This window comes from Blennius ocellaris (genome assembly GCF_963422515.1).
Source record: "Blennius ocellaris genome assembly, chromosome: 20".
NCBI lineage: Eukaryota > Metazoa > Chordata > Actinopteri > Blenniiformes > Blenniidae > Blennius > Blennius ocellaris.
The window spans coordinates 23,275,710-23,300,558 of NC_137669.1; the positions used below are offsets into that span (position 1 = coordinate 23,275,710).

The 24,849-nt window shown below is 53.5% G+C and overlaps 3 protein-coding genes across 3 annotated transcripts in view; 2 read left to right on the forward strand and 1 right to left on the reverse strand.

The window, feature by feature from the left end:
- The first annotated feature begins 324 nt into the window (after positions 1 to 324).
- On the forward strand, positions 325 to 4,069 carry ntaq1 (N-terminal glutamine amidase 1). The gene is made up of 6 exons (XM_080516049.1): positions 325 to 407; positions 742 to 841; positions 2,152 to 2,202; positions 2,291 to 2,439; positions 3,643 to 3,767; positions 3,837 to 4,069. Exons 1-6 carry the CDS (start codon positions 334 to 336, stop codon positions 3,965 to 3,967), a joined length of 630 nt encoding a protein of 209 aa, XP_080372175.1. The 5' UTR covers positions 325 to 333; the 3' UTR covers positions 3,968 to 4,069.
- Positions 4,070 to 4,650: 581 nt separating this feature from the next.
- Positions 4,651 to 12,833, forward strand: lrp12 (low density lipoprotein receptor-related protein 12). Its single transcript, XM_080516008.1, is given in 14 exon segments — positions 4,651 to 5,223; positions 6,558 to 6,614; positions 6,923 to 7,058; positions 7,331 to 7,533; positions 7,649 to 7,896; positions 8,869 to 9,018; positions 9,083 to 9,304; positions 9,384 to 9,407; positions 9,409 to 9,651; positions 9,759 to 9,961; positions 10,831 to 10,963; positions 11,213 to 11,518; positions 11,520 to 11,546; positions 11,548 to 12,833. Coding segments are annotated over 14 exon segments (2,583 nt in total). The 5' UTR covers positions 4,651 to 5,189; the 3' UTR covers positions 12,145 to 12,833.
- Positions 12,834 to 13,183: 350 nt separating this feature from the next.
- Positions 13,184 to 24,849, reverse strand: part of rims2b (regulating synaptic membrane exocytosis 2b) — a gene marked incomplete at both ends in the record, with an annotated part of 38,654 nt that continues 26,988 nt past the window's right edge. The window contains 2 exons of the mRNA XM_080515895.1: positions 13,184 to 13,372; positions 13,492 to 13,536. Coding sequence (XP_080372021.1) covers positions 13,184 to 13,372; positions 13,492 to 13,536 — 234 coding nt within the window. The remainder of the gene's footprint in view (positions 13,373 to 13,491; positions 13,537 to 24,849) is intronic.

The following is a 24,849-nucleotide window of genomic DNA, read 5'->3' on the forward strand; positions in this document are numbered from 1 at the left end:
AGATAATAACAATGTGTAATAGTGTATAATACTTGTGTATAGTACTGCTAATAATGGTAGCAATAAAATAACAATATATATATCAGTAATAATAATACCAATAGTAATAATATACTTATAATACCAATGGTAATTGTGTACTTGCACATGTATAAATATATGTATATGTACATGCAATATGCCATATGAAATATATGATATAATATAAGTATCAATGTAATTTAGTCCGGGTGATGATTGAGGCACGTGACCATCCGGTATTCTGGAGCCGCTTATCATCTCCCCCGGATGTGACGTCAGCGTGCTTCCTTGGACATCGTCTCCCGCTTGACGATGAGTCGCGTGGAGTCCGCCAGGTGCGAGGACGACCTGCGGCGCGAGGACTGCGCGTACACGAGCTGCTACTGGTAAAACACGTCACGCTGTAGATGTACGAGTGTAGAGTTAGAACCACGAACGTAGAACCCAACAAACACGAGCCTCCAACCTGCACGTTGTCTCGTGGCTCCATAAAGACTCAAAGAACATCTGCCTTCACATCTGGAGCTCACTTCCGGCTTCGCCAAGTCACGTGACTTCGTGGCTTCCCGAACCAGCACCTGAACTCACCTGGTCACCCTGTGCTTTTCTAGATTCACGTGTCCGGACGTGTTATTACGTGTCCGGACGTGTTACTACGTGTTATTACGTGTGTTGATGACGCAGGTCAATACAGTGAGAACTGCTTGTTTTACGTTGCAGTGAAGAAAATGTTTGGAAGCTTTGTGACGTCATCAGAACTAAGAGGGCGGAACGTCTGGACCAGACGTCGGTGGTTTTCATCTCCAATGAGAACAGAACGGTGAGAACAGCTGTATCTATATATATATATATATATATATATATATATATATATATATATATATATATATATATATATATATATATATATACCCTGCAGTATATATATGTATATATTCATATATATACATATATACTGCAGGGTGTGTGTGTGTGTGTGTATATATATATATATATATATATATATATATATATATACCCTGCAGTATATATATGTATATATTCATATATATACATATATATACTGCAGGGTGTGTGTGTGTGTGTGTATATATATATATATATACCCTGCAGTATATATATGTATATATTCATATATATACATATATATACTGCAGGGTGTGTGTGTGTGTGTATATATATATATATATATATATATATACCCTGCAGTATATATATGTATATATTCATATATATACATATATATACTGCAGGGTGTGTGTGTGTGTGTGTGTATATATATATATATATATATATATATATATATATATATATATATACCCTGCAGTATATATATGTATATATTCATATATATACATATATATACTGCAGGGTGTGTGTGTGTGTGTGTATATATATATATATATACCCTGCAGTATATATATGTATATATTCATATATATACATATATATACTGCAGGGTGTGTGTGTGTGTGTATATATATATATATATATATACCCTGCAGTATATATATGTATATATTCATATATATACATATATATACTGCAGGGTGTGTGTGTGTGTGTGTATATATATATATATATATATATATATGAATATTTTGGTTCCTACCTTTTCATTCTATGATAATAGTTTTCTAAATTCTATTGCATTACAAGCAAGATTTATCAAATGGAAATTCCAGGACAACGTTGATCTGGCGGAGGTTCTGTACATTTGTACATCATTACACTTCCTGTCGGGATGAAAACTCCAGAGAATGAAGTTTATTCACCATATATCATAACTTCAGGTTGCACTTTGACCAGCAGATTCAGTATTTTGAACGTGAAACTCACCTTTATTTTCGAAAATCCCAAACTGTGGAAGTCGGGGGCGTATTTTCATAAAGTAAAACACCGGGAGAGTCGGTATCGAGTGGCGAATCCAAAAATGGCGGAAAGTGATGAGGATAACGCAGAGCTAGCCGCCGCAGCCGCGTTTTCCTTAGACCGGATCGGGCGCAGCTTTTTAAAAAATGACGACGTCCAAGCGCCTAATATCTAGGTTCTGTCTGTCGGTTCTGTAGTTTCTGTAAATCATGAGGAAACGTCTTGACTTTCCAGATGTTGTGGGGTTTTTCCTCGCAGGTTCCTCTGTGGAGGCAGAAGTCCGGCCGGAAGGACCAGCCGGTGATCTGGGTCAGTGGTTCCCCTCCTGAGACGGTTCTGTCAGGGTTCTATCAGGGTTCTATCAGGGCCTCGGTAACGACGTCCTTGTTGTTTGTAGGACTACCACGTGGTTCTGCTGCAGACCGGCTCCCGTGGCGGCGCCGTGGTTTACGACCTGGACTCTGAGCTCCCCTTCCCCTGCAGCCTCAGACTCTACGTGGACCAGGCCCTCCGCTCGGACCGGACCATCCGCCCCGAGTACCACAGGTAGCCGGCGACGTCGCTGTTCCACCGCGCTGGAAAGGGGCGGGGCTACAGCTCCGCTGACTAAAGGTGCGGACGCTACGGAGAGAAACCGCGACCACCAGCTACGACGTTGAGGTAGCTAGCACCGAGGAAGGGTCCGTGAGGCGGAGCTACGACGCAGCCGTCTGCTGATTGGTCCTCTCAGTAACGGGAGGGGCGGAGCTTCAGCAGGAGCTCCTCCTCTCAGTAACAGGAGGGGCGGAGCTTCATCAGGAGCTCCTCCTCTTAGTAACAGGGGGCGGAGCTTCAGCAGGAGATCCTCCTCTCAGGAACAGGGGGCGGAGCTTCAGCAGGAGCTCCTCCTCTCAGGAACAGGGGGCGGAGCTTCAGCAGGAGATCCTCCTCTCAGGAACAGGAGGGGCGGGGCTTCAGCAGGATCTCCTCCTCTTAGTAACAGGGGGCGGTGCTTCAGCAGGAGCACCTCCTCTCAGGAACAGGAGGGGCGGGGCTTCAGCAGGAGCTCCTCCTCTCAGGAACAGGGGGCGGAGCTTCAGCAGGAGCTCCTCCTCTCAGGAACAGGGGGCGGAGCTTCAGCAGGAGCTCCTCCTCTCAGGAACAGGGGGCGGAGCTTCAGCAGGAGCTCCTCCTCTCAGGAACATGAGGGGCGGGGCTTCAGCAGGAGCTCCTCCTCTCAGGAACAGGAGGGGCGGAGCTTCAGCAGGAGCTCCTCCTCAGTAACGGGAGGGGCGGAGCTTCAGCAGGATCTGCTCCTCTCAGGAACAGGAGGGGCGGAGCTTCAGCAGGAGCTCCTCCTCTCAGGAACAGGAGGGGCGGAGCTTCAGCAGGAGCTCCTCCTCTTAGTAACAGGGGGCGGAGCTTCAGCAGGAGATCCTCCTCTCAGGAACAGGGGGCGGAGCTTCAGCAGGAGATCCTCCTCTCAGGAACAGGCGGGGCGGGGCTTCAGCAGGAGATCCTCCTCTCAGGAACAGGTGGGGCGGGGCTTCAGCAGGAGCTCCTCCTCTCAGGAACAGGAGGGGCGGAGCTTGTAACAGTGGGGGGGTGGGGTGTCGTCGGCAGCTGCTGATTGATACTTAAAAGTAATCTAACTAGTTACATTAATAAACAAATAATCAGTAATCCTATTATTGTTAGGTAACTCCGAGGTAACTCACCTGTGCAGCCCGGTCCGAGGTCACCTCGGTGACATCATCATGTCTCCTCCAGGAAGCTGCGCGTCATCCCGGCTGACCTCTACCTCGCCACCTTCGCCTCCGACCGCTCTCACATGAGGAACTCCGACGGGTCCTGGAAGATGGCGCCGCCGCCGTACCCGCCGCTATCCACCGCAGGTGACTGAAGCGCCCGTCGGCTCGGTGACGCCACGATACCGACGGCGCCGTAACTCGTTTCCTCCTCAGAGTCTCAGATGAACCTGGACGACTTCATCAGTATGGACCCGGCGGTGGGCCGAGGGGCGGTGTTCGGCCTGGACGGCTTCACGCTGAGGTACTCTGGAGGCTCCGCCCCCTCCTCCTCCTCGTCACCGTGACCTCCTCGTCCGTCCACATTGACTGCTGCAGGACAACGGAAACTGTGTGTGTGTGTGTGTGTGTGTGTGTGTGTGTGTGTGTGTGTGTGTGTGTGTGTGACATTTGTTAGCAGTGTAAATAACAGTAATAATAAATAGAAACTGAACGGCTCCTCTGTTGGAACTTCTTTATTGACCTTTGAATTGACCAGATAAAAAGGAAATGACCAGGAAGCCCCGCCCCCCACGCCGCTCTGATGTCATAACGACAAGAATCAAATGGAAAAGACAAAAACAAGAGAAGCACCGACAACATGGAACGAGCAAAGACAAGATAGAAAAAGAATGACTGCATTTGTATATTTTATTGAATCTCCACATGTATTTCCTTTTCATTTTGGCCCTCGTGGGATTCCATAGAGCCCAACTTGTCCCCAATGACCAAGTGTTCTTAACCTTGTGATATTGACGTGATTAAATATTATTTTAGCTGTTTTGTTTTGGGTCTTGTGCTTCAGGCGCTTTAGAACCGCCTCGTGTTGTCCACATCCCCGCACGCCGTCCTTCAAACGCAGAAAGTAACGCGAGTACGATCGCCGTAAAGAACAAAACAACTCCGCGAGCGGACCTGTGACGTCACGGCGCCGCGGACGCGCAACACTTGCGCGCGCCCCCGCTCGCTCTGTTGTTGTTGGGCTCGAGCAGGAAGCTAGCGGCTAACGGCTCGGTGTGAGGATGAGCTCGGAGCGGCTGGGCCGCCGCTGATCTCGGTCCCGGTCCCGGTTCCGTCGGTCGGCTCAGATCCGACCCGAGGCAGCGCCTTCCTCTCCGGACTCGGTTTCCTCGCGGCCGCGCGGAGCTTTTTTTAAAAATTATTTTCGCTCCAGTCGCGAGCGGCCGCTCGGCCGCGGTCTGCCCGGCCGCCCTGCCTCCGTTACCGGCTGTAATGTTGGTGCGAGCCGCGGTGCTCCGACACCCGTCGACCCCACGACCGGAGGAGAGCCGGGCCGCCGCGGATGCTCCCAGCGGCTGACTCCCCCCCCCCCCCCCCCCCCGCCCCCGCCGGCCTGGTGTTTTTTTTCCCCCCGCTGGCCGCTCCGCCAGCCCCGCATCTTTTGTTTCCGATGCTAAGCTAACGGCTAGAAGCTACCGTCGGGTTTTTTGATTGACATGTCGCGAGCGCCGCAGTGACCTTGGGACTTCTCAGCTTCGTCGTTTGCATCGTGACGACGTGCGGGTCAGGATGGCCCTGCTCCACCTGCTGCTGCTGCTCACAGGTGAGTCCCACGAGGCCGAGCTCACCTGGGCAGGTGAGCGACCCCCCCATCCTCCTCACCCCCCCACCAGGCTCTTGCTGGACTCACCTGGGCAGGTGAATTTCCTCCCAAGCCTCGTTTACATTAGAATCTCTCAAGTGAAAACGCTTTGAGAAAGTTTAGCGTTTCCACAGCAACGTCTTGGTGTCCGTTTCCATGGAAACACAGACAGCGATGTAGTTACCACGTTGGGCCACGAGGTGGCGCTGTTGGTTGTTTTCGTAATGAAACCACACACACACACATGCAGCAGAGAACAAAGAACAATGGGAGAACGTTTATGTGACTGTCAAAATAAAAGTACCAAGTTGGCATGTTATTACCATGACTGTCAAAATAAAACCACCAAGTTGGCTTGTTATTAGCATGACTGTCAAAATAAAACCACCAAGTTGGCTTGTTATTACCATGACTGTCAAAATAAAAGTACCAAGTTTGAATGTCATTACGACGACTGTCAAAATAAAACCACCAAGTTGGCTTGTTACTACCATGACTGTCAAAATAAAACCACCAAGTTGGCATGTTATTACCATGACTGTCAAAATAAAACCACCAAGTTGGCATGTTATTACCATGACTGCCAAAATAAAACCACCAAGTTGGATTGTTATTACCATGACTGTCAAAATAAAAGTACCAAGTTTGATTGTTATTACCATGACTGTCAAAATAAAACCACCAAGTTGGATTGTCAAAATAAAACTACCAAGATATGAGTCATGACAACCACGAAGGAAACAGTATTGCGATCGTCTCTACTGAGCATGTGCAGAACTATCTGTTACCACGGCGACGGTGACCTGGACCAGCACCAGAAGCCGTCCACAAGGACACGTCCAGAGTGTTTTCTAAAAGTTACATCTTGTGAGCATTTTCTAAAAGTTGTGCTTTCAATAGCTGTGGTTAGACGGAGCAAAAGCAATCCAATTAAATGCAGACTCCATACATGATTTGACCCCATCATAGTTCAAACGTCACTCAGGTGTTTCCTACAGTCGGAGCTTCAGCGTGTCTCAACGTCATTTTGTGTTTTCAAATGAAACGGTTGTCGTGGAAACGGGGCTTCAGCTTCACAAATACGACTGGAGCAACACAGCGAGGAGGAGCGGCCTGTGATGTCAGCGCTTCACATAGCAACGTAGTGTTAGCTCGCTATGTTAGCACACTGTTAACACGCTATGTTAGCACACTGTTAACACGCTATGTTAGCACACTGTTAACACGCTATGTTAGCACACTGTTAGCATGCTATGTTAGCACACTCCTGAGGTTTTCTCCTTCGTGTTTTCCAGGATTGTTTGCTGCTGCTCAAAGGAACGACAATGTCTACGTCTCCGGCGTTTCTAATGGTAACGCTCACACACACACACACACACACACACACACACACACACACACACACACACACACACACACACACACACACACACACCTCAACATCTATCTATGTTTTTATTGAAACCCTCCATGTTTGTCATGATGGTGACGAGACGAGTCAGTCTGCAATCAGCTCAGTAACTGTGTGTGTGTGTGTGTGTGTGTGTGTGTGTGTGTGTGTGTGTGTGTGTGTGTGTGTGTGTGTGTGTGTGTGTGTGTGTGTGTGTGTGTGTGTGTGTGTGTGTGTGTGTGTGTGTGTGTGTGTGTGTGTGTGTGTCAGCGTGCGGCGAGGTCGCGGAGCTCCTGCGTGCCTCCAGCGGGGTCATCACCAGTCCCGGGTGGCCCTTCCAGTATCCGACCCGACTCAACTGCAGCTGGAACATCAGAGCGCGACCCGGGGACGCCATCACTGTCAGGTACGGCGCCGCGTTCGGGCACCGCGCCGCGTTCGGGCACCGCGCCGCGTTCGGGCACGGTGCTGCAGTGCTAACGACGCTAACGACGCTAACGTCTCACTTGTAGATTCCGGTCTTATTTCCTCATTAGCAGTTAGCATCTCAATAGCCGCAAGGCTACAATGCTAACGTGTTGGCGCCGACCGGTGTGCTAACCTGCTAGCGCACGTTGGCGTGCCGCGTTCAGGTTCTCCCCGGCGGTGGCGTTCACCGTCCTCTTCTGTGTCCTGCAGCTTCCAGGACTTCGACCTGCAGGCGTCCCACCGCTGCACCTCGGACTGGATGTCCGTCAGCAGCTACAGGAGTCTGGACGGGCTGCGGGTGTGCGGCTCGTCCCTACCGCCGCCCTACATCACCTCCCAGGACCACGTGTGGATCCACTTCCACTCCGACGACAGCCTGACGGGGAAGGGCTTCCGACTGTCCTACGTCAGCGGTGAGCGAGGGCGGTGCGGCGGCGGGGCGGAGGCCGGACGGGACTCCATCACTGGACCTGACGGGGGTGTGTGTGTGTGTGTGTGTGTGTGTGTGTGTGTGTGTGTGCGCTCCAGGTAAGTCGGAGGCCTCCAGCTGTGACGTGGACCAGTTCCACTGCTCCAACGGTAAATGCGTCCCGGACTGGTGGCGCTGTAACTCCATGGACGAGTGCGGAGACAACTCGGACGAGGACATGTGTGTGGACTCGCCGTTCTCCTTCCAGCCCTGCAGCCTCAACCAGTTCCCCTGCCTGTCCCGCTACACCCGCGTCTACACCTGCCTGCCGCACAGCCTGCGGTGTGACGGCAGCATCGACTGCCAGGTGAGTGTCTCTCTCTCTCTCTCTCTCTCTTTGTCCGTCTCTCTTGCTCTCTGTCTCTCTCTGTCTCTCTGGCTCTCTGTCTCTCTCTCGCTCTCTCTCTCTCTCTCTCTCTCTCTCTGTCTCTCTCTCGCTCTCTGTCTCTCTCTCTCTCTCTCTCTCTTTGTCCGTCTCTCTTGCTCTCTGTCTCTCTCTGTCTCTCTCTCGCTCTCTGTCTCTCTCTCTTTGTCTGTCTCTCTCGCTCTCTGTCTCTCTGTCTCTCTCTCTCTCTCTCTCTCTCTCTCTCGCTCTCTGTCTCTCTCTCTCTCTCTCTCTCTCTTTGTCCGTCTCTCTTGCTCTCTGTCTCTCTCTCTCTCTCTCTCTCTCTCTCTCTTTGTCCGTCTCTCTTGCTCTCTGTCTCTCTCTCTCTCTCTCTCTCTTTGTCCATCTCTCTCGCTCTCTGTCTCTCTCTCTCTCTCTCTCTCTGTCCATCTCTCTCTCTCTCTCTCTCTCTCTCTCTCTCTCTCTCGTTCTCTGTCTCTCTCTCTCTCTCTCTTTGTCCATCTCTCTTGCTCTCTGTCTCTCTCTCTCTCTCTCTCTCTCTCTCTCTTTGTCCGTCTCTCTTGCTCTCTCTCTCTCTCTCTCTCTCTCTCTCTCTCTCTCTCTCTCTCTCTCTCTCTCTCTTTGTCCATCTCTCTCGCTCTCTGTCTCTCTCTCTTTGTCTGTCTCTCTCGCTCTCTGTCTCTCTGTCTCTCTCTCTCTCTCTCTCTCTCTCTCTCTCGCTCTTTGTCTGTCTCTCTCGCTCTCTGTCTCTCTCTCTTTGTCTGTCTCTCTCGCTCTCTGTCTCTCTGTCTCTCTCTCTCTCTCTCTCTCTCTCTCTCGCGCTTTGTCTGTCTCTCTCGCTCTCTGTCTCTCTCTGTCTGTCTCTCTCTCTCTCTCTCTCTCTCTGGTCGTTGTTGCTCAACCTTATTGTTGTTGTTGTTGTTGTTGTGGTAGGACCTGGGGGACGAGATCGACTGTGACCTCCCCACCTGTGGCGAGTGGTTGAGGAACTTCTACGGTTCCTTCAGTTCCCCCAACTACCCCGACTTCTACCCCCCGGGGAGCAACTGCACCTGGCTGATCGACACTGGAGACCACCGCAAGGTGAGGCCTGGTGCCCCTGACCTCTGACCCCTGACCCCTGACCCCTCTGCCCGGCGCCCCGCAGGTCATCCTCCGGTTCACCGACTTCAAGCTGGACGGGACCGGCTACGGCGACTACGTGAAGGTGTACGACGGCCTGGAGGAGAACCCCCGCCGCCTCCTGCGGGTTCTGACGGCCTTCGACTCGCGGGCGCCGGTCGCCGTGGTTTCCTCGTCGGGTCAGCTCCGGGTTCACTTCTACGCCGACAAAATCAACGCCGCCAGGGGGTTCAACGTCACCTACCAGGTAGGTGTGAGGTGGAGGTGGGCGGGGCCCGTCCGGCGGTCCGGGGGGTTCCGGTTCTGACTGGTCTGCGCCCCCGCAGGTGGACGGGTTCTGCCTGCCCTGGGGAGGTTCCCTGCGGCGGCAACTGGGGCTGCTACACGGAGCAGCAGCGCTGCGACGGCTTCTGGCACTGCCCCAACGGCCGCGACGAGCAGAACTGCTCCGCCTGCCAGGAGGACGAGTTCCCCTGCTCGCGCAACGGCGCCTGCTACCCGCCGTCCGACCGCTGCAACTACCAGAACCGCTGCCCCAACGGCTCGGACGAGAAGAACTGCTTCTTCTGCCAGCCGGGGAACTTCCACTGCAAGGTGACGAGTCAGCAGTCCCGACGCTGGCGGGGTCGCCGCGGAAACGTCTGGCTCCGCCCCCGCCAGGCCTCTAAGGCGCTGTGTGTGTGTGTGTGTGTGTGTTGCAGAATAACCGCTGCGTGTTCGAGTCCTGGGTGTGCGACGCGCAGGACGACTGCGGCGACGGCAGCGACGAGGAGAGCTGCCCGGTCGTCGTGCCGACCAGGGTGATCACGGCGGCCGTCATCGGCAGCCTGATCTGCGGCCTCCTGCTGGTCATCGCCCTCGGCTGCACCTGCAAGCTCTACTCGCTGCGCATGTTCGAACGCAGGTCCGCCCCCGGCCCGGTCCCCCCCCCCCGACACCCTGCTGTGACTCCTGCTGTGACTTCAGCTGTGACTCCAGCTGTGACTCCAGCTGTGACTTCAGCTGTGACTGCTGTGATACCAGCTGTGATTCCTGCTGTGACTCCAGCTGTGACTCCTGCTGTGACTGCTGTGATACCAGCTGTGATTCCTGCTGTGACTCCAGCTGTGACTCCTGCTGTGACTGCTGTGATACCAGCTGTGATTCTAGCTGTGACTCCAGCTGTGACTCCTGCTGTGACTGCTGTGATACCAGCTGTGATTCTAGCTGTGACTCCAGCTGTGACTCCTGCTGTGACTGCTGTGACTCCAGCTGTGATTCCTGCTGTGACTCCAGCTGTGACTGCTGTGATACCAGCTGTGATTCCTGCTGTGACTCCAGCTGTGATTCCTGCTGTGACTCCAGCTGTGACTCCTGCTGTGACTGCTGTGACTCCAGCTGTGATTCCTGCTGTGACTCCAGCTGTGATTCTAGCTGTGACTCCAGCTGTGATTCCTGCTGTGACTCCAGCTGTGATTCTAGCTGTGACTCCAGCTATGATTCCTGCTGTGACTCCAGCTGTGATTCTAGCTGTGATACCTGCTGTGATTCCTGCTGTGACTCCAGCTGTGACTCTCTCCAGCTGTGATTCCTGCTGCGACTCCTGCTGTGACTCCTGCTGTGTCTCCTGCTGTGACTCCTGCTGTGATTCCTGCTGCGATTCCTGCTGTGACTCCTGCTGTGATTCCTGCTGCGATTCCTGCTGTGACTCCTGCTGTGTCTCCAGCTGTGACTCCAGCTGTGACTCCTGCTGTGTCTCCAGCTGTGACTCCAGCTGTGATCTGGTCTCCGCAGGTCGTTCGAGACGCAGCTGTCCAGGGTGGAGGCGGAGCTACTGAGGAGGGAAGCCCCGCCCTCTTACGGCCAGCTGATTGCGCAGGGCCTCATCCCGCCGGTGGAGGACTTCCCGGTGTGCTCGGGGAGCCAGGTAACCTGAGTGTTCCCACCCAGAGTAATCAGATTACTGTCAACGCTCACAAGACTGAGAGCTCTGGGACTTTAAATGTCGCAGCAGCGAGCGTCTCCTCACCCGGCGTCCTGCAGAGCCTCGTCACTTGAGCAGGGAAACATTGAAAACATGCAGGCCCCCCCCCCCACCCACCCCCCACCCCCCCCCCCCCCCACACACACACACACACCCTGGTCCTGATGGTTCTGGTGGTTCTGTGTTTTGCAGGCCTCCGTCCTGGAGAACCTCCGCCTGGCGGTGCGCTCCCAGCTGGGCTTCACGTCGCTCCGCCTGCCTTCCTCCGGTCGCCATAGCAACCTGTGGCGCCGGCTCTTCAGCTTCTCGCGGTCGCGGCGGTCCGGCTCTCTGGCTCTGGTCTCCGCGGACCTGGAGGACGGCGCCGGCGGAGGCGGCGGCGGCGGCGCCGGGGGCTCCGGCTCGGACCTGCTGACTCCGGACTCGGACGACACGGATACGGAAGGGGAGCGCGTGCGGGAGCGCGGTGGCGGCGGCGGCGGCGGCAGCGGCGCGGCGGGGGGGGCCGGTGTCCCCGCTGCCACAGAAAAGTCCCGCCCCCCTCCACGGTGGAAGCGGTCGCCTCCATCACATTGTCGGCGTCGTCCGCCGCCTCGCCGTCGGGCCGGGGCGGGCCGCGGGAGGCCACGCCCCCTTCCAGCCCGGTTTCCACGGTAACCTCCTCCCATCCGGATCCAGGGGCCGAGGCCCCGCCCGCCTCCGCCCTGCAGCGCCTGGCCCACAACCTGCACCGCCTGGCCAGGAACTGGACCAGAACCGGCCCGGGCCCCGGCCAGAGCTGGACCAATCACAGCCCGCTGCGCCAGCTGGAGACGGGAAGGGGCGGGGCCGAGGCCGGCGAGCGGCGCGGCAGCGGAGAAGACGACGAAGACGTGGAGCTCCTGATCCCCGGCCCCGACTCCGACACCTCGTCCTCGTCCTCGCTGCTCGCCGACGTGCGGCAGCCGCTGCTGGAGCCGCGCCCCTCCCCCGCCGTGGGCCACACCCCCCGCCGTCACCGTAGGAACGGCAGCGGCCCCTGCGAACACTGCGGCATCGTCCACACGGCGCAGATCCCCGACGCCTGCAGGGAGGCGGCGGGGAAGACGGAGAGCAGCGACGACGAGTTGCTGCTGCTGTGCTAACACGCTAACGACGCTAACGTCTCACTGGCAGATTCCGGTCTCGTCTCCTCATTAGCGGTTAGCATCCCAATAGCCGCAAGGCTACAATGTTAACATGTTGGCGCCGACTGATGTGCTAACCTGCTAGCGCACGTTGGCGATCCGTCGCGACTACTGGTTGACGTCACCGATCGGGTGACGACGGTACGACCGTCTCAAGTGTCCCTGTCCGTCCCGTAACCCTCCTGTCCCCCCGGTGCGACTGTAAATAGAGTCCCCACCGGACCGGCGGTTCCTAGCAAGGACTTAAGCGACGGTGACGGCGGTCATGTGACTAGCAGAGGACGCCAACGGGCGACTTCCTGCGGAGCACAAACACGGCTGTCACTCAAAGTGGTGGGCGGGGCCTCTCCCGGTCACATGATCGTCCTCCACTCCCCGGATCGTCTCCTACAATTTCAGTGTTGCGATTATGTGAAAGGTCAAAGGTCAGGAGGGACGTTTACGCTTCACACTGAACCGGGACCAGAGCATCTCTGACCTCATCTGAGTGTGACTGTATATTTATTATTGTTGTTATTATTATTATTATTATTATTGTTGTTGTTGTTAGTAAAATGACTGTTGTTGTTTTTCCTGACCCGCATGGTTCCAGTGGTTTTTTGTTTTCCTGTAAAGTTTAAGCTGCACTAAACATTAAAGTGTTTCACTCCCGAGTCTCGCCGGCGCCTCGTGCTTTTACGCTGAAACATCCCACAGGAAGCCGTTTTACAGTGTTTTTTTTATTTTTTTGCAGTTTACATTCACTGGTTTGAAGGTTCTCCACCTTTCTCCTCCACCTTTCTCCTCCACCTTCCTTCCTTCCATGCAGAGAAGTCAGTAGGCAGCCATGTTAGTTTTTTGTTTGTTTGTTTTTTTTTCTCCATGGAAGTAACCCGCCGTGATTGGCTGACGGCGGGAGGTCACGTGACGCCGTCTTTGCCGCAGGGATTGTGGGCGGAGCCTCTCGTCGGGACTCTGTGAAGCTCCGCCCAGCAGCCGCCAGTCCCCCCCCCCGACACTAGGCCTTCCCGCCCTCCAGCTCCTTATTGGTCAGCGGCGCCAGGGCGGCGTCGACCAGCGAGGTGGCGGGAAACAGCTTGAACCAGCCAATCACCATGTTGGACAGGTCCAGGTCGTCCAGCAGGATCTGGGCGGAGCCCATGAAGGACTTGTGGTCCATGCGTCCGTAGTCGCCCCACACGATGATCTGCACAAGAGGGGCGGCGGTGAGCGGCGAGGAGACGCGTGCGCGGGGGTTGTGGGCGTGTCCGGCGGGGGAGGGGGAGGGGGAGGGGGGGGGGCGTGTCCGAGCGGCGGCCGTCTTACCTGCAGCACCTTCCCCTCGGGGTTTTCCTCAAACTGCAGCTGCTGCTGGTACAACGGGTCCAACGTCTTCCTCGCCAGGCGGGTGCGTCTCTTCAACACACACTTCCCGTTGTCCATCAGGTACACCTTCACGTACGGGGCTACACACACACACACACACACACACACACACACACACACACACACACACACCACACGTTCAAAAAATCTGCCAACAGTTTCTGATCGGTTACTGAGCAGCATGACTGTGGAAACTATTTTATTTCTGTGGATATTATCATTTGTTGTCTGGTTAATAAATAACACCAATAAAACATGTATTTTTTTTTTTTATCAAAAAGTATTGTCATTTGATTCAAAAGTAGTGTAAAACATGTTTTTTTTTCCAAAAAGTAGTGTAATTTGATTCAAAAGTAGTGTAAAACATGTTATTTTTAAATTAAAAGTATTGTAATTTGATTCAAAAGTAGTGTAAAACATGTTTTTTTTTTAATCAAAAAGTAGTTTAAACGTGTTATTTTTTTTATTAAAAAGTGTTGTAATTTGATGCAAAAGTAGTGTAAAACATGTTTTTTTTCAAAAAGTAACGTAATTTGATTCAAAAGTAGTGTAAAACATGTTTTTTTTAAAATTAAAAGTATTGTAATTTGATTCAAAAGTAGTGTAAAACATGTTTTTTTTTATCAAAAAGTAGTTTAAACGTGTTATTTTTTTATTAAAAAGTGTTGTAATTTGATGCAAAAGTAGTTTAAACGTGTTATGTTTTTAATTCAAAAGTATTGTAATTTGATTCAGCCAGTTGTTGCAGCACATGCAGTTTTTCCTGGCGACTGTCTAATGAGCCGCTCTAAACCACAACTGACATATTTATTATTATTATTATTATTATTATTATTATTATTATTTACCTTATAACATCTAATGGTGAGTGCATTCTTCTTTTGTTTTAATCACAGAGTGTGAGAACTGTGTGTGTGACTGTTAAATCCCCCAGAACACCACTGTGTGTGTGTGTGTGTGTGTGTGTGTGTGTGTGTGTGTGTGTGTGTGTGTTGACCTGGTGTGTTCTTGTTGCCCTGTTTGCCCACGAGGCCTCTCGCCCGGATCACCTCCACGTCCAGACGCTCCTTCCTGTACACCATCCCGATCTGGATGTCACCTGACCAACGCGGCCAATCAGAGCGGCTCATGTGGCGCGACGTCTCACTCACACACACACACACACACACACACACACACCACCTTGCTCTAACGCACTTCAGTGGGATTCGTGGCGTCTGGTTGGTCCTTACCCATCGGGGGCGTGGCCAGAGTCTGCCTGCCGGCCAGCTGGGCGGGGCCTAATCCCTCCAGGAAGCCGGTGAACTGCTTGTCGGACGCCAGCTTGACGCCCGGGAAGATCAGCCTGCGGAGACGTAAGTCATCTGTACAGCTGGTGTCTGTGTCTGTCCCCCCCCCCTGTCCCCCCTGTCCCCACCTGTCCCCCCCCGTCCCCCCCCATCCCCTCCACCCGTGACGATGCTTACGCTCCGGGTTTGGGCTCCTCGGCGTCGGGGGTCTCGGCTCGGCTGTCTGGTGAAACGAGCCTTGAACTCCACGGCCAAACCGGTTTCTACGCTGCGCTGGACCGGGAGCCGGATCACCTTCTTCTTCTTCTCCTCCTCTGGAGACACAACCACACACTAGTTACCCCCTGTGGGACTAGTTGCCCCTTCTGGGACTAGTTACCCCCTGTGGGACTAGTTACCCTTCTTGCCCAGACCAACCATCCCCATGGCTTCCCCCTGTGGGACGACTAGTTACCCCCTGGTGGGCCTAGTTTCCCCCTGAGGGACTAGCTGCCCCCTGTGGGACTAGTTCCCCCCTGAGGGACTAGCTGCCCCCGGTGGGACTAGTTACCCTCTGGGACTAGTTGCCCCCTGGGCCTAGTTACCCTCTGAGGGACTAGTTACCCTTCTTGCCCAGACCAACCATCCCCATGGTTTCCCCCTGTGGGACTAGCTGCCCCCTGTGGGACTAGTTCCCCCCTGGGGGACTAGCTGCCCCCTGTGGGACTAGTTACCCCTTCTGGGACTAGTTACCCCCTGAGGGACTAGTTACCCTTCTTGCCCAGACCAACCATCCCCATGGTTTCCCCCTGTGGGCCTAGTTCCCCCCTGAGGGACTAGTTACCCCCTGAGGGACTAGTTACCCTTCTTGCCCAGACCAACCATCCCCATGGTTTCCCCCTGTGGGACTAGTTACCCCCTGGTGGGCCTAGTTTCCCCCTGAGGGACTAGCTGCCCCCTGTGGGACTAGTTACCCTTCTTGCCCAGACCAACCATCCCCATGGTTTCCCCCTGTGGGACGACTAGTTACCCCCTGGTGGGCCTAGTTTCCCCCTGAGGGACTAGCTGCCCCCTGTGGGACTAGTTCCCCCCTGAGGGACTAGCTGCCCCCGGTGGGACTAGTTACCCTCTGGGACTAGTTGGCCCCCTGGGCCTAGTTACCCTCTGAGGGACTAGTTACCCCCTGAGGGACTAGTTACCCTTCTTGCCCAGCCCCACCATCCCCATGGTTTCCCCCTGTGGGCCTAGTTCCCCCCTGAGGGACTAGTTACCCCCTGAGGGACTAGTTACCCCCTGAGGGACTAGTTACCCTTCTTGCCCAGACCAACCATCCCCATGGTTTCCCCCTGTGGGCCTAGTTCCCCCCTGAGGGACTAGTTCCCCCCTCTGACTAGTTGCCCCCTGGGCCTAGTTACCCTCGGGGTTGAGCTGCGAGGCGCTCTGGCTCTTCTTGCCCAGCCCCACCATCCCCATCATTCGGGCTCCGAAACTCGATCGTCTCTTCTTGTCGTCGTCGTCGTCGTCGTTTCTTCCCAGAGAACAAATGTCTCCGCCGACGCTGGACGACTTGGTGATCGGAGCTCCGGCCGCCGGCGCCGCCCTGCAGGAGGAGACCGGTATGACACACCTCAGTCACTGTGGGACAGGGGGTGTCCACCCCCCCCCCCCCTCCCGTCCTCAGTCCAGTCCTTACTTTGCAGCCTGAGGCTCCTCCTCCCCGCCTCCTTCGTCCAGCGATTGGCTCTTCTCCAGGACGGCTCCGCCCCCCACCGCCCCCACGGCTTCCTCCACCGATTGGCCCTCCAGGGAGTCCATCAGACTGTCGGCCAATCAGTGGGCGGCAGCGTGCAGAGGTCAGAGGTCAGAGGTCAGGAACACGTGGGAAAACTGGAGGAACGACCGAATACGAATTCTCCTTTTCCAGGTACTTTTCCTGAAGCCCTGGAGGCTTTAGGAGGCTTCCTCAAGGAGTTAGGAAAGGTGTTAGGAGGCTTCCTCAAGGAGTTAAGGAAAGGTGTTAGGAGGCTTCCTCAAGGAGCTAGGAAAGGTGTTAGGAGGCTTCCTCAAGGAGTTAGGAAAGGTGCTCCGATGAGCCGGCCTTTTAAACATTGGAATTGTGGGACAGCCTGAGCTGGTGTCCTTTGGTAAAGGAAGCATCAGTGTTTCCTAGGCTAAAGGAAGCATCGGTGTTTCCTAGGCTACAGGAAGCATCAGTGTTTCCTAGGCTAAAGGAAGCATCAGTGTTTCCTAGGCTAAAGGAAGCATCGGTGTTTCCTAGGCTACAAGAAGCATCAGTGTTTCCTAGGCTAAAGGAAGCATCAGTGTTTCCTAGGCTAAAGGAAGCATCAGTGTTTCCTAGGCTAAAGGAAGCATCGGTGTTTCCTAGGCTACAAGAAGAATCAGTGTTTCCTAGGCTAAAGGAAGCATCAGTGTTTCCTAGGCTAAAGGAAGCATCAGTGTTTCCTAGGCTAAAGGAAGCACTGAGCCTCCTTTCCTTTGCTTAGGGAGAATTCCAACATTCCTTCTCATTGCCGCCTCTTCAATACTTCCGGGTTTCAGGAGAAGTGGATAGGAAAGGAGATAGGAGGGACTATTAGGATGCACCCAAGGTCTTCTAGTCAATGAGACGAGGAGACGAGCTGCGCTCTGATTGGCTCTCACCTCGCGCTGCGAGCCAGTCGACCCTCCGACATGTTGGACACGGACGACACGTCGCTGATGTCAGAGTCCGACGATCTAAAGGACAAACTGTCCCTCATCTGTGGAGAAAGGACGGACGGAGGTCAGAGGACAAAGGGTCAAAGGTCAAGTCGGGCAGTTCAGACTGCTGGCGGCGTCCACTCACCTTCAGAACGTCTTTCATCAGACCTGCAGGGACGGAGACAGAGCAGCGTTAGCAAAGTTTACCATCACAAGTTTCATTTCGGTTGTACATTATTGAATAAACGTGACGGAATTCGGGGCGACGCCCAGACAGGAAGTGGGAGGAGCCTTTACCTTCGCTGCTGGTGGAGGTCAGCTCACCTTCACAACACAAGAACAAAAACTACCGTTCAAGTTTTAATCTACAAAAGTAATTTATCGCTAAAGTTTGATTTGATTGGTTGATGGGTGAAGACATGAAAGACATGAAAGACTGAATTAATGGAGGGATCAAACACAAAGGAATGAAAACATGAAGAGATGAACACATGAAGGAACTGAAGACTGACTCCAGGTCGCTTCAGGCTAACATGAGACACGCCTGCTAGTGGGCGGAGCTAACATGCCACAGGTCTACTAGTGGGCGGAGCTAACAAGCCACAGGTCTACTCGTGGGCGGAGCTAACATGCCACAGGTCTACTCGTGGCGGAGCTAACAAGCCACGGGTCTGCTAGTGGGCGGGGCTAACAAGCCACATGTCTGCTAGTGGGCGGGGCTAACAAGCCACACGTTTACTAGTGGGCGGAGCTAACCAGCCACAGGTCTGTGAGTGGGCGGGGCTAACAAGCCACAGGTCTGCTAGTGGGCGGGGCTAAACATTGCCAGGCTTGCCGGTGGGCGGGGTCAACGGGGCTACAATACCATTGGCACTCTTCTTCTGCTGGTCCTCCCATGTGACCTCTGCTTCAGACAGACACAAACAGGTCAGACCAGGAACAGGACCAGGTCGGAGACCCTGAACTGTCACTGACACCCGACACTCGCCTTTCCTGCTTCCTCCGGGTGTCGCCGAACGCCGCTCCGCCTCTGAGGACGCCAGCGGGACGTCACCAAGACAACAAATGTTGAACGATTCAGATATTGGAGGTCTGATCATTGACTGACCAGATAATTACTTCTAATGTACCAGTTCTACTGGTTCTGATGGTTCTACTGGTTCTGCTGGTTCTGCTGGTTCTACTGTTTCAAGTGGTTCTACTGGTTCTGCTGGTTCTAGTGGTTCTGCTGGTTCTAGTGGTTCTTCTGGTTCGGCTGGTTCTACTGTTTCAAGTGGTTCTTCTGGTTCTACTGGTTCTGCTGGTTCTAGTGGTTCTTCTGGTTCGGCTGGTTCTACTGTTTCAAGTGGTTCTTCTGGTTCTACTGGTTCTGCTGGTTCTAGTGGTTCTTCTGGTTCGGCTGGTTCTACTGTTTCAAGTGGTTCTTCTGGTTCTACTGGTTCTGCTGGTTCTAGTGGTTCTTCTGGTTCTGCTGGTTCTACTGTTTCAAGTGGTTCTTCTGGTTCTACTGGTTCTGCTGGTTATAGTGGTTCTGCTGGTTCTACTGCTTCAAGTGGTTCTACTGCTTCTGCTGGTTCTAGTGGTTCTTCTGGTTCTGCTGTTTCTGCTGGTTCTGCTGGTTCTAGTGGTTCTGCTAGTTCTACTGTTTCAAGTAGTTCTACTGGTTCTACTGGTTCTTCTGGTTCTTCTGGTTCTGCGGTTTCTAGTGGTTCTACTGGTTCTGATGGTTCTGCTGGTTTGAAGTTCTACTGGTTCTGCTCTTGAAAAACAGGTCAAACGTCTTTGGAACCTACCTGGAGTTTGTGGGGGCGCTGCAGTGGGTGGAGTGGGTGAGGGGGCGGGGGATGGGCATGGAGATGGAGAAGGTGGAGGAGGAAGGACGGGTTCTGGAAGAGGCTGGGACGGGGCAGGAGGAGCTGGAGGCAGAGCTTGTGCAAGGGAGAACAGTTCAGGTGGTGCTGGTGTAGGTGCAGGTGTAGGTGCAGGTGTAGGTGGTGCTGGTGTAGGTGCAGGTGGTGCTGGTGTAGGTGCAGGTGTAGGTGCAGGCGGTGCAGGTGCAGGTGTAGGTGCAGGTGCAGGTGCAGGTGGTGCAGGTGTAGGTGCAGGTGCAGGTGCAGGTGCAGGTGGTGCAGGTGTGGGTATTGCAGCTGCAGGGGGCGCTGGTGCTACAGTCGGGGGTGGAGGGTGGGGCGGTGCTTGGATTCGTATGACAGGAGGTGCATGTGGACTGACAGGGGGCGGGGCCTGCTGGAGGAGGGTGGGGGAGGGGCATGCTGGAGGTCCGGGGGTGGGGGTCATGGCCAAAACTTCGAGGGAGCAGAACGTTTGAGAAAAAGAAACAAGGAAGAACAGATGAAACCATGAATGTTCCTCAAGCAGACCAGTACCAGGAGTACATGACCCCCCAACCCACCCAGCACCCCAGGACCTGGTCCTGGTCCTGGAGAGTCTCTGAACTGAGGACTGAACCTCACGTTATCCTCAAGGACCCAAAAGAATCCCGTCCCAAAGCTCACTAGAACTGATCCCCGTCCCGGGGGCCCTCTGAGGGTCCAGGACCTTTGTGGGCGGAGCTCACGGCTCCGAACAGCTCCTGATTGGCCGAGTCAAGATTCACTAGCAAGACACGTCAACATGTCCCTCCGAGGAGTGACAACGCACCACGGTTACCACGGTTACCACAGTTACCAGTCATGTCTTCAGCCGGTTGTGTCAGTCTGAAACTTTTAGAATCTCATTTTGCATTTCCTCTTAGCACACACACACACACACACACACACACACACACACACACACACACACACACACACACACACACACACACACACACACACGTACTTTCAGCTCCTTTGGGTGGGACGCTGGGCAGCTGGCGTCCTCGGCGGCCGCAGACCGGCGTCCCCGTCGGGCTGGTCAGGTTGGAACCGCTGCAGGCCGACGCCCTGCCAGAGTCCAAAGAACCACGATGAAATCCAGGACCTGACGGTCCGCGTGCACCAGGTCTGGAAGGTTCTCTGAGTCGGTAAGACCGTCCTTCAGTCTGTCTGAATCCCTAGTCTGTTAGTCCCTGAAAGCCCCTGAAAGTCCCTGAAAGTCTCTAAAAGTCTCTGAAAGTCTCTAAAAATCCCTGAAAGTCTCTAAAAGTCTCTAAAGCTCTCTTAAAAGTCTCTAAAAGTCTCTAAAGGTCTCTGAAAGTCTCTAAAAATATTTGATAGTCACTGGAAGTGTCTAAAAGTCCCTGAAAGTCTCTGAAATTCTCTAAAAGTCTCCAAAAGTCTGTAAAAGTCCTTGAACGCCTCTAAAAGTCTCTGAAAGTCTCTAAAATTCACTGAAAGTCTCTAAAAATATTTGACAGTCTCTGAAAGTCGCCCGTCTGTCTGTGTCTCACCAAGACTGTCCCAGTGTCACCAAGTCTGTCAGAGGAAACCTGGAAATCCAGTCTCACAATGAAACAAAAACTTCTGGGAACTCGTGCAAAACCCAAAAAAGCTAAATAAGAATAAATAATAATATTATTAAGGACAGATGCAGAACACATGCGAGAAAAGAACAAAATCTTTATCCAACAGAAAGAAGAGTCTGGTCTGGGAGTGATGTCACACCGGGCAGTGATGTCACACCGGGCAGTGATGTCATGCATTGCAGCGATGTCATGCAGTGCAGTGATGTCACACCATGCAGTGATGTCATGCAGTGCAGTGATGTCACACCAGAGTGCTACGACACCCTGGAGTGATGTCATCATGACGGGTTGTCATAGCAGGTGTTTGAAGGAAAGGGGGCGTGGTCAGCACATGCAGCAAACTCCAAGCAGGACGAACTGCTCTCTGATTGGCCGGCTGCATATCACCTGAAGAGAGCAGGTGAGGGGGGGGCGGAGCAGCCGGACCTCAGGAGGGCGGAGTCTGCTCGCTCAGTGATCGTCCACGGGTCAGCGGAGCGAGAGCGATAGTAGTAATCCCTCCGGTCCATCCCCCGGCTATATCTGTGATTCACCACAACAACCGTCACCATGACAACCTACACTTTTTTTGCCACGTCTCCACGGCGACGGGACCCGGACGCCTCGGAAGGCTGCAAACTGGGAAGCGTATGGCTTTGGGGGAGTTGAAAGGGCGGCGCGGAGGTGGGCGCTATGTTTTCCAGGAGGCGTCGGAGCAGAGGATGCTGGGAGAGGAAGGAGGGTGAGGCACCCCTGAGAGTGAGGTACACCTGAGGGTGAGGCACCCCTGAGAGTGAGGCACCCTGAGAGTGAGGCACCCCTGAGGGTGAGGCACACCTGAGGGTGAGGCACCCCTGAGAGTGAGGTACCCCTGAGAGTGAGGCACCCCTGAGGGTGAGGCACCCCTGAGAGTGAGGCACACCTGAGCGTGAGGCACACCTGAGGGTGAGGCACCCCTGAGAGTGAGGTACACCTGAGGGTGAGGCACCCCTGAGAGTGAGGCACACCTGAGGGTGAGGCACCCCTGAGGGTGAGGCACCCCTGAGCCGCGGGCCGTTTACCTGAGCAGCTCGTGGTCGAAGGCGTCCGGCTGGTAGGGGAAGTCTGGGATGAAGTCCTGACTGCAGAACACAAACACTCCTCAGTCCCACACTGGCAGTGGAGCGTCCGGCACTACGTTACCCACAATGCACTGCTCTCACCTGTAGTCCTCACAGCTGCCGTTCATGGTGAGGTTTAAGTATCTTTACACCAGTAAACAGAACGATACGATTACTTCTACTCTGAAGGGACTGGTACCGACACCACAGTTAACAACTGCTACTACTATTACTACTGCAACTATTAGTACTACTGCTAGTTACCACTGCTGCTGCTACTGTTAGCATGGCTACTGCTACCATGGCTACTGCTACTGTTACCATGGCTACTGCTACCATGGCTACTGCTACCATGGCTACTTCTACTGTTACCATGGCTACTGTTACCATTGCTACTTTTACTGTTACCAGTTCTACTGCTAGTTACCACTGCTGCTGCTACTGTTACCATGGCTGCTGTTACCATGGCTTCTTCTACTGCTACCAGTACTACTGCTAGTTACCAGTTCTACTGCTAGTTACCAGCACTACTGCTAGTTACCAGTACTACTAGTGCTCCAGTCGTTGTACCTTTCCTGAGAGTCCAGAGAGTTGGTGTAAGAAATTCTCCTCACAGCAGGTCTGGAGTAAAACAAGAGATACTCAGTGAGACCTGCTCTACATGTACTACCTTTCACGTGTACTACACTTCTATTAGGTGTATTAACTGTACTGCATTCCTACTACACTGGTACTACACCTTTACTGGACTATATTACACCTGTACTACACTGGTACTACACCTTTACTCTACGACATTACATCTGTACTACACTGGTACTACACCTTTACTGGACTACATTACACCTGTACTACACTGGTACTACACCTTTACTCTACTACGTAACACCTGTACTACACTGGTACTACACCTTTACTCTATATGTTACACCTGTACTACACTGGTACTACACCTTTATTCTACTACGTAACACCTGTACTACACTGGTACTACACCTTTACTCTATATGTTACACCTGTACTACACTGGTACTACACCTTTATTCTACTACGTAACACCTGTACTACACTGGTACTACACCTTTACTCTACTACGTTACACCTGTACTACACTGGTACTACAGCAGCACTGAACCAGAACTACAAACTAAAAGTAGTTCCGGTCCTGGTTCAAAGCTGCTCTCTGATTGGTTAACAGCGGCAGAGGGGCGGGGCTTAGAGAAGTGGCTGATCCAGGGTCAGGCTGCAGTGATTGGCCGGTGCTCCAGGTGACCCAGTAGGGCGGGGGTTCTGATTGGTTACCTGTCCAAGCTGCTGTACTGGCCGGCGTCAGAGTACGCCCGGCTCAGCTTGGAGCCTCGCAGCAGCCGCACGGCGTCCTCGCGGTACAACGGGTACAGACCGTTACCGCTGGCGACGAGAGGTCAGGGGTCACACAAGGTCAGAGGTCACAGGGAAACCAGACACAACGGAAAAGTCACACACGGACCAGAGGTCAGGTGATGTTTCAACGTTTGATCGTGTCGGGAATTGTTTTCACTCAAAAGCCTCGTTTCCTCAGAAACCTCCGGAACGGACCGGTACGGACCGGAATGGACCAGTATGGACCGGAGCAGACTGGAACGGACCGGAGCAGACTGGAACGGACCAGAACAGACCGGTATGGACCGGAATGGACCGGGCCAGACCGGAATGGACCGGAAGAGACCGGTACGGACCGGTACGGACCGGAATGGACCGGTACGGACTGGAACAGACCGGAACAGACTGGAACGGACTGGAACAGACCGGAACAGACCAGAACAGACTGGAACGGACCGGTACGGACCGGAATGGACCAGTATGGACCGGAACGGACTGGAACGGAACAGACCGGAACGGACTGGAACCGTCCATAAGGTTCTGGTTTCCACAGCAACAATTTGTGATTTTCCGTGTCGAGGGTCTCGGGACCACAGAGCGGGTCTGATGCCGGGGAGCCGTCGGCTGATTGGTCAGTGGTTTAAGCCACGCCCTCAATATCTGAATGTGTCGGCTGGAGGTGAGGTGGAGCGACGGAGCAGGAAGCAGGAAGCAGGAAGTAGGTCACCTGTGAGGCGGCGGTTGGCTCGGCGACCGCGAGCGCATTCTGACCAGGTCGGACCGAGAGCAGTGATTGGACGACTGGATCACCTGCTCAGGTACGGAGAGGGTGGAGCTGTGGAAGTCCCGCCCATTGAGCCGGCAGTCTGCACACATGAGGAAATACATTAAATATCACCTCGCTATACACTAAAATACATTAAATATCACCTATCTATACACTAAAATACACTCAAATTAACTATTAGTGACTGTGGCTGCAAAGCATGATGGGATCTGGAGTTCACCTGAAATCACGCCGATTCCGTCTTCACAGTCGTAATCTGAGAACTCGCTGTCGCTGATCCTCTGAGACCCTGAAGACACACACACACACCCTGAACACCAGCACACACACACACACACACACACACACACACACACACACACACACGCACACACACACTTACCTGGGTTGTAGTATGGACCTTTGTCTGGCAGAACATTGTGAGAAATTAAAAGTACAAAAAAACCAACATGAGCATCAAATCTGAATTAAACTTATAAAAACGCGTGTGTGTGTGTGTGTGTGTGTGTGTGTGTGTGTGTGTGTGTGTGTGTGTGTGTGTGTGTGTGTGTGTGTCCTCACTCTGCAGCCTCCTCCCAGTCTGCTCGGCCTGCAGTACCCTCCTCTGCAGGTAGGGGGAGGCGCTGGGCAGCGGCAGTG

Excerpts from the sequence above, each read along its gene's own strand:
- ntaq1 (XM_080516049.1), top strand. The coding sequence starts at position 334 with ATGAGTCGCGTGGAGTCCGCCAGGTGCGAGGACGACCTGCGGCGCGAG. Across the intron at positions 842-2,151 it reads TCTCCAATGAGAACAGAACG|GTTCCTCTGTGGAGGCAGAA; the intron begins GTGAGAACAGCT and ends TTTTCCTCGCAG. Across the intron at positions 3,768-3,836 it reads CCCGCCGCTATCCACCGCAG|AGTCTCAGATGAACCTGGAC; the intron begins GTGACTGAAGCG and ends TTTCCTCCTCAG.